Source organism: Triticum urartu, chromosome 4 (assembly GCF_003073215.2).
Source record: "Triticum urartu cultivar G1812 chromosome 4, Tu2.1, whole genome shotgun sequence".
Classification (NCBI taxonomy): domain Eukaryota; kingdom Viridiplantae; phylum Streptophyta; class Magnoliopsida; order Poales; family Poaceae; genus Triticum; species Triticum urartu.
This window is the reverse complement of record NC_053025.1, coordinates 9,511,024-9,523,455: the sequence shown is the minus strand read 5'-3', so window position 1 is coordinate 9,523,455 and position 12,432 is coordinate 9,511,024. Positions and strand designations below refer to the sequence as shown.

Below are 12,432 nucleotides of genomic sequence, written 5' to 3'. Positions count from 1 at the left end.
TACATTTGAGGATTGTGCTTGCAACATCATCGATGAAATGAGGGGTTACTTGCTCCTGTCTGTGGATGTGCTCGAATACGTCTGCGGACATATGAGGTCGGATTGAGGGTTGTGATTATAGATGCTGCGTGAATATCAGGTGATACCGTATGCTCCCATGACACCAATTTAAAAAAAAATCAAATTTAGATGTTTCAGAAATTTAAAAAAGAAGAAGAAGTGGATGTTCACAACACATGTGTCTACAATCTGTAAAAAAAATCAGATCAAAGTTCAAAGTCAAATTACATGTGTAGAAAAAAAAGATAAATTCAGCATAATAGTGTCAATAAAGACAAAAAGCATGAATACTGTCATAACCTACATTATTGACATCCAGTTTTGTCTTTTTTGTTTCTCTCTGTGTACTTTGTATTTCGGTCTGAATTTTTTAAGGTTTGTACACATATGTGTTGTCAACGTTCACATTTTTTTGGAATATTTTAAACCTTTTAATTAATATTTTCAAATTGGTATCATGGGAGTATACACGTGATGGTATCACCCGATATTCTCTCTGAAGATGCTCTTAGGGCATCTACAATGGTTGATAAGATAATATTATCTTAAGTCTTGCATGTAATTTACAGATGACAAAAAAACATATCTACAAAGGGTCATCTCTCAGTGTTATTTCAATAACTAGCTATTCGTAAAAACATGGTGAGACATATTATGCTAAGAGATCATCTCTTGTCTTCTCTTAAATATGAGAAGATAAATTTTTTCTTTTAATTTTTTTCCTTCATCTCATCATTTATCCTACGTGGCATTTCTAAAATAGAACCATTGTACATCTACATGCTCTAAGGTAACCCACGTACACCGCGCGGGCTAGTTGGAAGGATCACTCTGGTCTCCAGCTTCCATCAACTCCAAACTCTATATAATCCCGCCATCTACACATCCTCAAACCACACTACTCATCATCATCGGCAATCAGTGCTAGTAAAGCAGTTAGCCGTACGACAAGTACAACCAGCTCCACACCAAAAGTAAAGAGGAGACGCACGGCGGGATCGAGCAATGCCGTCGTCGCAAGCCCTAGCGCTCGTCTCGCTCTCGCTCGCTCTCCTACTCTGCTGCACCTCCCCCCTCCTCGCCCATGCCCAGACACCGGCGACCGACCCGGCGACCGACGTCTGCGCCGCCCTGGCGACGGACGACGCCTGCCACAACGTCCCCAAGGCGCTGCGCCTCAAGCTCATCGGCATCCCGACCATCCTCGTCTCCAGCGTCATCGGCGTCTGCCTGCCGCTCTTCGCCAAGTCGGTGCCGGCGCTCCAGCCCGACCGCAACCTCTTCTACGTCGTCAAGGCCTTCGCGTCCGGGGTCATCCTCTCCACCGGCTACATGCACGTGCTCCCGGACTCGTTTGACAACCTCAACTCGCCATGCCTCCCCGAGAAGCCCTGGAGGCAGTTCCCCTTCACCACCTTCGTCGCCATGCTCGCCGCCGTCTTCACGCTCATGGTCGACTCCCTCATGCTCACCTTCTACAACCGCAAGAAGACGGGCCAGGATGCCGGGGCTCCCAGCAGCGCCGCCGTCGCCAACCTCGAGAGCCCGGAGCCGGAAGCACACTGGCACACCCACGGTCACGGCCACGGGACGGCGTTGGCCAAGCCCGACGACGCCGAGGCCGGCCAGATGCAGCTCCGCCGGAACCGCGTCGTCGTTCAGGTATATAATCTTGTGTGTTGCACTCGCACAATTAATTCCCGCTTGCACACCGTCGTTCAGATGGTTTTCAACTCAACCATGGATCCATGCATGGCCGCCAATCAAATCTCTCAAGGACCGGCTCCGTACGCCCGTGCTGTACTTTTTCTTAGTTTTTACGCCATAGGTGCCGGCCGATCGACTCCAAATGTCGAGGCCTACGCTACTCGTTGACTTCATCTCACATGGAATATTAAATATGTAGATCATCTCCGTGATTGCATCAGTACTTAAGATTGTTTTCGTCTCAGTGCCGTACTTGGTTGTCGCGGCTAGCTAGAGATCGACAACGAACTGAATCAAACATAGTGGCTAATCCTCCATTTGTCTAGCTACCTAATAGTTTATATCAGATGTGAACATCCAGATAAGTTTTAATTAGCTCAACTAAGTTACATGCATGCATCATGTTTGACTTTAGTTTGCCAAAAACAATCAAGCTTACCAAGCATGACCACGCAAATCTGACCTTCTACTTCCCGAATGGCTACTAACTGAGGCTTCATGCATGTAGCTACCTCCTTAGGCTGGCCATAATGAGGGTAACATAACTAGTATCATATACTTGGAACTCGCAAACATGTTTACGTGGCAGGAAATTAAAGAAGAGAGAGAGGGTCATACTAACATAAGTAGATATGTTATGCTACTATGTGTCATGCATGGCAATAAATGAGACCACCTATGATACTACTTTATGATACTATGCACTATGGATGTAGTATCATACACTAGTATCATATGCATGATACTAGTATATGTTACTCCTCACTATGACAGCCTTATATTAGTTATTAAGCAAATACAATGACTTAGTCCTGGTTTCTCTAAAATTATTGTGAATTGTGACTTTCTGCGTAGGGGAATCCTTTTATTCAAGAGTAGGCATGTACTCTACTGTAATGTGAAGACAACTAGTACTCAGAAAGTCACAATTCACAATAAAAATGAAACAAAATCTTCAAAAGTACAGTCAGCACTTTAAGCTTTCTTTCCGAAACAAAATCATGCACAGAGCAGAAATTGCCACTGGATCCGTTTCAAAAAGAAGAAGTTTTCTAGTTCTTGTTATTCAATATTGACGTATAAATGCATAGCCCGTCTTTCTTCATCAGCTTAAGCTTTTAGATGAACTGGTTGATGCGTGCAGTTTTAAATGATATCGAAGTCAAAAGGTCTTGAGTTTAAGACACGACTGACATATAAATGCATAGTCCACCTTCAAAGCTAGAGCTTTTGGATGAATTAGCTAGTGCTGCAGTTCTACACTCAAGTTTCTATGGATGCTTGATTAATTTTGTGCATATATGTGCAGGTTCTGGAGATGGGCATCGTGGTGCACTCGGTGGTGATCGGGCTGGGCATGGGGGCGTCGCAGAGCGTGTGCACCATCCGGCCGCTGGTGGCCGCCATGTGCTTCCACCAGATGTTCGAGGGGATGGGGCTCGGCGGCTGCATCCTCCAGGCGGAATACGGCACCAAGATGAAGGCCGGGCTGGTCTTCTTCTTCTCCACTACCACGCCGTTCGGGATCGCGCTTGGGCTGGCGCTCACGAAAGTGTACCAGGACAACAGCCCCACCGCGCTCATCGTCGTCGGCCTGCTCAACGCCGCCTCCGCGGGCCTCCTGCATTACATGGCGCTCGTCGAGCTTCTCGCCGCCGACTTCATGGGGCCCAAGCTGCAGGGCAGCGTCAAGCTCCAGCTCATCTGCCTCACCGCCGTCCTCCTCGGCGCCGGCGGCATGGCCGTCATGTCCAAATGGGCGTGAGCTAGCGCGCCCGCGCGGGAACGTGCCTACTCGTCCAGCCTCGTCGATCGCGCTACATTATCATGTGCATGTGTGTTGCATTGCGTGTGTTTGCTCCCTAGTCCATAGAGTAGTAATTAAGCTTGCTTGATCGATCGCTCTCAGCTAGCATCCCTCCTACCTCTGTAAAGAAATATAAGAACGTTTAGATCACTAAAAACGCTCTCATATTTCTTTGATGGAGTACGTTGTAGCAATCTTAATGTTGATGTCCACCGGACACCTGTTATAGTACTACTATGTGTGTACAATGCCATTGCTTTTCTGGTAATGTTAACTGGGCTGTCGTGTCAAATTATGTTCCTTGTCTTTTTTTCTTTCTTTAATGAAAGGGTAGTGCATATTAACTGCTGGCTATCTTTTTGAAAAGCTGGATACCTGGCCACACAGTTATTTTTTTAATTTTAGATAAAAATAACTCATGGTCCCATCAAGACCGTACACAACCAGAGTATCAGGATATTTATCCTCATCCCATCTAGCCCGGTCCTCATGAAAATTTGAAACATGAGTATTTGTTAGAATACAACTTGTAATAGGATTATGACTCCTATTCGGTTTATAATAAGACTAGGTAGGTGCGGCTTAGCTCTTATATATACTTCTTGTACCGGTAAAATATTTTATTTTTTCGAAAAGGAGGTATACCCCCGGCCTCTGCATCTCACCAGCAAAATATTGCATCAACAATTATTCAATATAATTCTACATGGTATCAGACTTTCGATCTTAGGGAATGGCTAACCCGCCAACCCCACCACCGCTGCCGCCACCCGACTACTTCAGGCGGGGCGCCACCATCGTCGCCGCGGCCACGGCCTCCTCCGCCTACCTCTACTCTAGCTCTACCTCCACCAATACCCCCTTCCATCTCCTTCACCGACACCATCTCCGGTATTAGCCCCTACATCCCCGTAACCCTAGACCTTGCTGCTCACAACTACATCCCCGTAATTCTAACAAGTGGGATCATGAGCAATGTTCGATTTGAGGATGCGGTTGTTGATCTGGAGGAAAAGATTCGATGTTGTGGTCAGGGAATCATGTGCATGAAACTCAAGATACGCCATGAGTCAATTAAACGATCTGGAGAAGCGTGCACCGATTTTCGGGGTGATCGATTGGGAGAGGCAATTTCGGCAGATTTGATCGGATGGTGCTTCTCGGCGAGATCTGAAAACGGTGTCATACGCGTAAGCGTGGAGCAGCAGGAGATCAAGCAGCGCAAGGAAGCATGCGACCCAGGGCATGATCTATGATGGCATATGGATACATATGCACCATGAGGAAAGGTAACATGAGACATCTACAGATGCCCCATGAGAAAAAGGAAACATGAGGCATCTGTAATAGAAAATAAAGACTCTAATACATATGCATCTCTACTCTTCACTCAAACATTTTTAGCTTTTTACACCAGACCATATTTTTTCTCCCCAAGCACCCGCCTCTTACAGAGGATCCCGCTTTCCCCATCCAAACCTAATTTTTTTGACACCCGGTCCTACATGACATGTGAGGAATCATCCTGAGACTATGCATTTGTCATGCCCTCAGTGGCGAGGGGCAGGCTAACAGCAGGGGATCTGACGAGCCAGCGGCGGCGGGAGCGTGCAGCGGCACAGCAGCGGTGGCCACCGCGTGCAGCAGTAGCGGGCAGCAGCAGCGGCCACAAGCAACTGCACAATGACGGCGCAACCAAGGCCGGAGCAGCCACGATCGGTGCCACCACGCCGGCATACGCAAGAACTTGATTGCTTTTCTAAAAAAAACTAACAGGACCGATTGCTTTTCTTAAGTTACAGGGACTTGATTGTGTATTGTCCGCGTAGATATTCCGCGTTGACATGACATGTGGGTCCAACCGGTCAGTTTTGTGCTTATTTGCGGCTTAGTTTCGAAGCAGTGTGATTTGTTACTCACATGGCACATAAGTTTTGGAGTGCCCTAGCCACAAATGTGATAGTTTTGAGCAATTTACTCGTCAAAATTGGATATAAGAAGTGTTGCATAATGACATGTGGAGCACGTTTGAAATTTTTTCCGTCCTTTACGGGCATTTGTACTAGTTCAATAATAAAGAAACAAAGAAAAGGAACATAATTTGTCACAACAGTTCAGTTGACATGACCAGAAAACCATGACATTTTTACCCATAATAGTAGAACAGTACATCGTGTCCTGTGGACATCAACATTAGGATTGATCCAATGTAGTAAGTGATGCTAGCAGAGGAGATCGATCAAGCAAAACTTAATTACTTCTCTAGGGAGCAATGCATAGGCTCATAGACACAAGATACATTATCCTAAAAAAAGACACAAGATACACGTACATCATCATAAAGTAAAGTGGGGTGCGGGATCGACGCAGTCATGCCCATTTGGCCATGACGGACATGCCGCCGACGCCCAGGAGGACGGCGGTGAGGCAGATGAACTGGAGCCTGACGCTGCCCTGCAGCTTGGGCCCCATGAAGTCGGTAGCGAGGAGCTCCACCAACGCCATGTAGTGCAGCAGCCCCGCGGAGACGGCGTTGAGCAGGCCAACCACGATGAGTGCGGTGGGGCTGTTGTCCTGGTACACCTTGGTGAGCGCCAGCCCCAGCGCGATCCCGAACGGCGTCGTGGTGGAGAAGAAGAAGACTAGCCCGGCCTTCATCTTGGTGCCATACTCCGCCTGGAGGATGCAGCCGCCGAGGCCCATCCCCTCGAACATCTGGTGGAAGCACATGGCCGCCACCAGCGGCCGGAGTGTGCACACGCTCTGCGACGCGCCCATGCCCAGCCCGATCACCACCGAGTGTACCACGATGCCCATCTCCAGAACCTGCATTACGCGTAGAAATTAATCAAGCGTCCATGCACGCTCCCTGGAAATAACTATAAGTAGACGTGGCAAGAAGATACAGTTTAAACTTTTTTTGAGGGGAAATTTCTGCTATGTGCCTCACTACGTAGAAATTTCCCCTCACTACGTAGAAATTTCTAATAATTCTTAAGTAGTGATAAAATTATGCACAGAGATGATCTAGATATCGCGGCAGATAATCAGAGCGGCTGCTCACTCGATGCTAGGCAATGGGAGGACACCCAATTTTGGGAGGATAGGTGGCTGAATGGGCAGAGGATTGAGGAGCTTGTGCCGACCTTATACGCTCACGTTAAAACTAGGGTAAGATCAACCCGCTCGGTCGCTCAGGCTATGCAAGATGCTGCATGGGCAAGGGACGTGGGACCGGAAGTAACAACGCCCATGCTAAATGAATACCTGACACTATGGATGCGGACTATGAGGGTGGAGCTCGACCATGCATAGCAGGATACCGTTGTTTGGTCATGGGAGACGAACGGCTGCTTCTCGACGAAGTCTGTGTATGTTGCCAAGTTCTGGGGCAGGGAAGTTTTTTTTTTTTAAACGAAGGCAAAAGATTTGCCTCTTTAATTAAATAAGGGAGAGAATAGTTTAGAGTTTTTTACAACGCACTCACAAATGCGGCATGGCAATTACTCGGACACTATGATGTTTCCTAGTTTCTTTGCGCCGGCGGTCACTCATAGTTTTGCATCTTCTAAAATGTTGAAAAGAAGAATCGTCGGCGGTGCGCTTTTGTGGCGGAAAACGCGGGCGTTTCTCTCGTTCCAAATTACCCAAGAAACGAGCATGGTGAGGAAGGCCATTGCGTCTCGGTTAGGAATATTATTGTCGGTTCTTTTTTGCCACCACGCGTTGACGGTTTCATCCAAGTGCCACTCGGAGGTGTCCATGGGGCAGGGAAGTTATCCCAACGGCAGAGTTCACCTAAATGTCTACGGCTCCACTTCAATGCTGCTTCTTCACTTGGCTCGTATTCAAAATAGATGTTGAACTTCCGACCGGCTAGTGCGGCGTGGATTGGACCATCAGGAGTGATGCCCCTTGTGTAGCCAGGAAGAAGAGAGCATCAACCACCTGCTGCTCCATTGTGTGCTTGCACGCGAGATTTGGACTGCGATCCTCCATTCTTTGGGCAAACCAGAGTGGTTGCCGGCAACGGGTGAGAGCCTCTCGGACTGGTGCAAAGATAAGGGAGGCAACTATAGCACCATGTAGGTGCAGAGTTTGGTATCTCAGGTTGTAGGAGTTTATTCACCTGATGCAAAGATGTTAGGCAAAGATGTAGCGACGGTGCTTTGGAGCGGTCTTTTGTTGTAGCATCCTGTAGGTGCTGTCGAAGTGCCTCAAGATATAGGAGTAGTTTTTTTCATGATGCATATGTTAGGCATCGAAAAAAGTTAAGTCTGTATGAAACTTGATTTGTATGCTGTGACTCCATTTCCGTAATGAAAATGGGGGCCGTGTGGCCCTTTGATCGGAAAAAAATATAGGAGGCAGCGGACAGTTCAAAAGGAATACAAGTGCACTATCCATCCTAGTCATGTTTTTTTAGGCGTTTCATCCTAGTCATGTGGGAGATATAGAAGCATCGCAACGCCGTAGTCTTCGTGCCATCAAAGAACTATGTAATCCTTAGGAACGGTAAGGAGGGTCGAACATGAAAGCAAGTGGGACTGCTGAAAGACGAGCTGAACAACTTCTTTCGAGAAGTGGAAGGGTGGGCTACATTGGCGAGTTAGTTGGTAGACTAGCGTGGGCGTTGTGTTGGTGTTCATTTACTTATAACACTAACATAGTTGGTAGACTAGCGTGGGCGTTGTGTTGGTGTTCATTTACTTGTAACCTAGGTCTGGCCATTTGGAGTCTTTGATTGGCAGCCATGCATGGATCCAAGGTTGAGTTGAAAACCGTGTTAGATTCAATTAGAAGTATGAGTTGGTTGGTTAGTGAGAGCAAGTGGGAATATTAACTGATTGTGCAAGTGCAAACACAAGACTACATACCTGAACGACGACGCGGTTCCGGCCGAGCTGCATCTTGCCAGCCTCGGCGTCGCCGGGTTTGGCCAACGCCATGCCGTGGCTGTGCCAGTCTGCTTCCGGCTCCGTGCTCTCAAGGTTGCCGACGGCAGCGCTGCTGGGAGTGGGAGCCCCGGCGTCGTGGCCCTTCTTCTTGCGGTTGTAGAAGGTGAGCATGAGGGAGTGGACCATGAGCGTGAACACGGCGGCGAGCATGGCGACGAAGGTGGCGAAGGGGAACTGCCGCCACGGCTTCTCGGGGAGGCACGGCGAGCCGAGGCTCGCGACGCGAGCGAGTCCGGCAGCACGTGCATGTAGCCGGTGCCGAGGATGACCCCCGACGCGAAGGCCTTGACGATGTAGAAGAGGTTGCGGTCGGGCCGGAGCGCCGGCACCGACTTGGCGAAGAGCGGCAGGCAGACGCCGATGACGCTGGAGACGAGGATGGTCGGGATGCCGATCAGCTTCAGGCGCAGCGCCTCGGGGACGTTGTGGCAGGCGTCATCCGTCGCCAGGCCGGCGCAGACGTCGTGGGCCGCCGGCGTCTGTGCATGGGCGAGGAGGGGAGAGCTGCAGCAGATCAGGAGGGCGAGCGAGACGAGCGCTAGGGCTCGCGGCGACGACGGCATTGCTCGATCTCGCCTTGGCTCGGTTGCGATTTAGCTATCTAGGCGGCCGTGCGTCTGGGCTAGCTGTACGGCTAGCTGCTTTGCTAGTATTGATGATTGGTTGATGATGATGATGAGTATTGTGGTTTGACCATCCGTAGCTGCCGGGTTTATATAGAGTTTGGATGAGTTGATTGATGGAAGCTGGAGACTCGAGTAATCCTAGCACTTGCTGGGTTACCTAACAAACCGTATTTGTTTTTGTTAACGAGTAAAATACATTGAAGGTCCTAAAAGTATTTCAAGTGTGTTAAGTAGGTTTTAAAAGTTTGAAATCGTTCACCGCGGGTTCTATATGTGTATTTTACCCGTGACTTTTACGACCTACTTCACACACATGAAATACTTTTAGAACCTGCGGTAAACGACTTACACACATTTAGGATCTAGGGTCAACGATTTTAAACTTTTAGAACCTACTTGACACACTTGAAATACTTTTATGACCTCCAGTGTATTTTACTTGTTGTTGGCGGCAGAGGGCTTGTCAAGCCTGTTAAAAAGCCAGTGTGAATCATCAGCTTTTCAAGGATTAAGGGTGTTCTTCAAGGCAGACTCGGTGAGTGCGTATCATATAGTGCTACATACCTATTGCAGTGCCCCCTGCCAAAATCTATATAATCTCTATATACGATATTTATGATGTACGGATATATGTGAAAAACCAGGACAAGTACATTTGAAAAGTTATTCATATTCTCATTTTAATATGAACCATAATATCTGGGGAATGTCAGATCTGAGGGATCTCCCAATGAAGAATTCGTTTGTACCGAGAGGGTCAATCCACCAAAATATTCCCTTGTGTGAAACGACCCCTCCTTGCCGAAAAAATAACGTCGCAAGCAAAAAAAATGGGCCAAAAAAGCCTAGTTTCAGCTCCACAAAAAACAGGCCTTAGAAAGAAAACTAATGTTTTTTCACCCAACTTAATTTTTGTTGCGCCATCCTTTTATAATGAAACTATCGCATAGCCAGCGATTCAAAAAAAATACATATATTGTATGTATTTTACGTGTCTAGATAAAAAAGAACTAGCTACAGAAGTTGCCGTGCATCTAGATAATAAAGTGCCACATAATCCTGATTTCAAACATACAAAGTGTATGTTGATAAAAAATAATCCAGATAGTTCCCGTATTGTAGATAATAAATTTGCCATGAATGTAAAAGTAGCATGTCCAGCAATGCAATTTTACATGGCTAGGGAAAAAATAAATTTGTCATGTCAATAAATTTGATAGGATATAGAAAAGCTATTTTACCATGGTATGTTAAAAAAATTATCATGATAAGTCCAACAAAATTTGACATGGTCCAAAATAAACAAAAAAAGGTTTTAAGACAATTAAAATCACCTTCAATAACTACCATGGTCTAATTAATTTGGCATGAGATAGATAATAAATTTGCCATGTTCTAAATAATTGAATTGCCATGCTACCTAAAAAAACTGCCATGGTCTAATTAATAAAATTTTCATGGTCTCAATAATATAATTGCCATGCTACCTATAATAAAATTGCACATGGAAAATTTATTATTCCGCCACCACTTGAACCGTTTAGTAGTGGCAGGCCACTGGAAGGTGGTGTTGACATTTCTTGATTATTTTTGTCAAATACTACTCCATTATCTTCCTTCTTTTTCTCAGCCAAATCACTGAAATACTAATTGTGAAAGGTTCAGATACAAAGTATGCTAGTAGCAGCAGGCTAGCACACAAGTACTAGTTCTGTATTAGTCATGAATGGCTTACCGATAGGTCCTGTTGCCAGATGGAATTGCATAGAAAATTTGATTAGAACAAAGTATGCTAGTTGTAGCTAGGGATGACAACCCGCGTACCCTGCGGGTAAAAACCCTATTAAGGTAAGGGTATGGGACAAACATTCACTCATGGGTACTCAAATGGGAAAATATCATACCCATCGGATAGAGAGGGTACGGGTATGGGATCGCGTACCCATATACCCATCTAAAATGTTGGCAACTGATTTTCCTTTAATATTCTAATGTATGACTTTTCCTCCTAATCGCGCTAGGTAAAAACTCTAAATGTGCAGTCAAATTATCTCTATAATTTATCTGATTTTGTGAACTTAAAGTGTATGACTATGTGTTGTTATTTATGATTATGTGTTGTTGTTTACATTTTTATGGGTTGCTTTATGGGCAATTTTTTTTTGAGAATGTGTTTTTGTACATGTTGTTTAAAATGTGTTGCTATTAATAATTTATGATTATATGTTGCTTTTCACAACTATTTTCTACTCAATTTGATGTGTTGTAAATGCGGGTATTTTTACCCGCGAGTATCCATATACCCTGTCGGGTGACGGGTATGGGAAAAAGTTGTACCCTTGACGGGCATGGGTATGGTTGATAGGTAAGTTCAGGATGGACAGGTAAGGGTATGGGGAGCCTCCACCCGTACCCATATCCTGCGGGTGCCATCCCTAGTTGTAGCAGACTAGCGCTCAAGTACTGCTACTGTATTCCCAAATAGTAGAAAACATCATCTTGTAAGAAGTTTTTCAATTAAAATTACTAAAAAAACTATTTCAGATCAACTATGTCACATGAGAGATTGTTGGAGCTTGTATCATAATCCTATAATCCTATGTGTTATATCCATGATATATTAAGACCATATTTGCTAATGAAATTCACACTTGCTTTTATAATTACTTTTGTGTGGTATACATAGATGTGGAAGTAGTTTTTTTTTGTTTCTTATACTGTATATGGGCTCATCATATGGAGTTCGCACAAGGGCCCCTAAAATGTCAGGGCCGGCCCTGCGTATAGGGACCCGGATTAGGCAATTTCAGTTGTAGATGCTTTAAGGTTCGAGGTTGGCCACCTCCTATATTTAATATGAGAATAGCATTTTCTATGCCCAACTTTTTTTTCCGCTTCCTACAACATATTTTTATAAATTTTGGCCGGAAGAAAACTAGCATTTTATGCGAATGGAAAACAAGCTCATTTAACAAACCCATATTTTCAACATGATCTCGGTAGCAAGAACAATGGCATTTTACACCCACAAAACTAAGACCAGTCTCCTTTAGCTCGTTACAATCATCTGGAAAACTACAGGAGTATATCCATTCCCTCGCACTCCGGTTGCCCTGTGCCTTTGTTTTCCTCACATGGCAGCAGACGATGGTGATTTTATGCTTGTACAAACTCCAGGGTTTGGGCGACGCCAGGTGCCCGAAACCTAGCTCCGCCAGTCCCCGATCCCATGCACTTCTGCCGCCGCCGCTGCAAGCGTGGGCCACGACGGCGG

At 45.9% G+C, this 12,432-nt stretch overlaps 1 protein-coding gene and 1 pseudogene across 1 annotated transcript; one reads left to right on the top strand and one right to left on the bottom strand.

Annotated features, from left to right (window-relative positions):
• The first annotated feature begins 942 nt into the window (after positions 1–942).
• Positions 943–3,869, top strand: LOC125553386 (fe(2+) transport protein 1-like). The gene is made up of 2 exons (XM_048717176.1): positions 943–1,722; positions 3,077–3,869. The coding sequence occupies exons 1-2, from the start codon at positions 1,066–1,068 to the stop codon at positions 3,530–3,532; spliced, it is 1,113 nt and encodes a 370-aa protein (XP_048573133.1). The 5' UTR covers positions 943–1,065; the 3' UTR covers positions 3,533–3,869.
• A 2,075-nt stretch (positions 3,870–5,944) lies between these two features.
• LOC125553385 lies at positions 5,945–9,095 on the bottom strand (annotated as a pseudogene).
• Between the last annotated feature and the right edge of the window lie 3,337 nt (positions 9,096–12,432).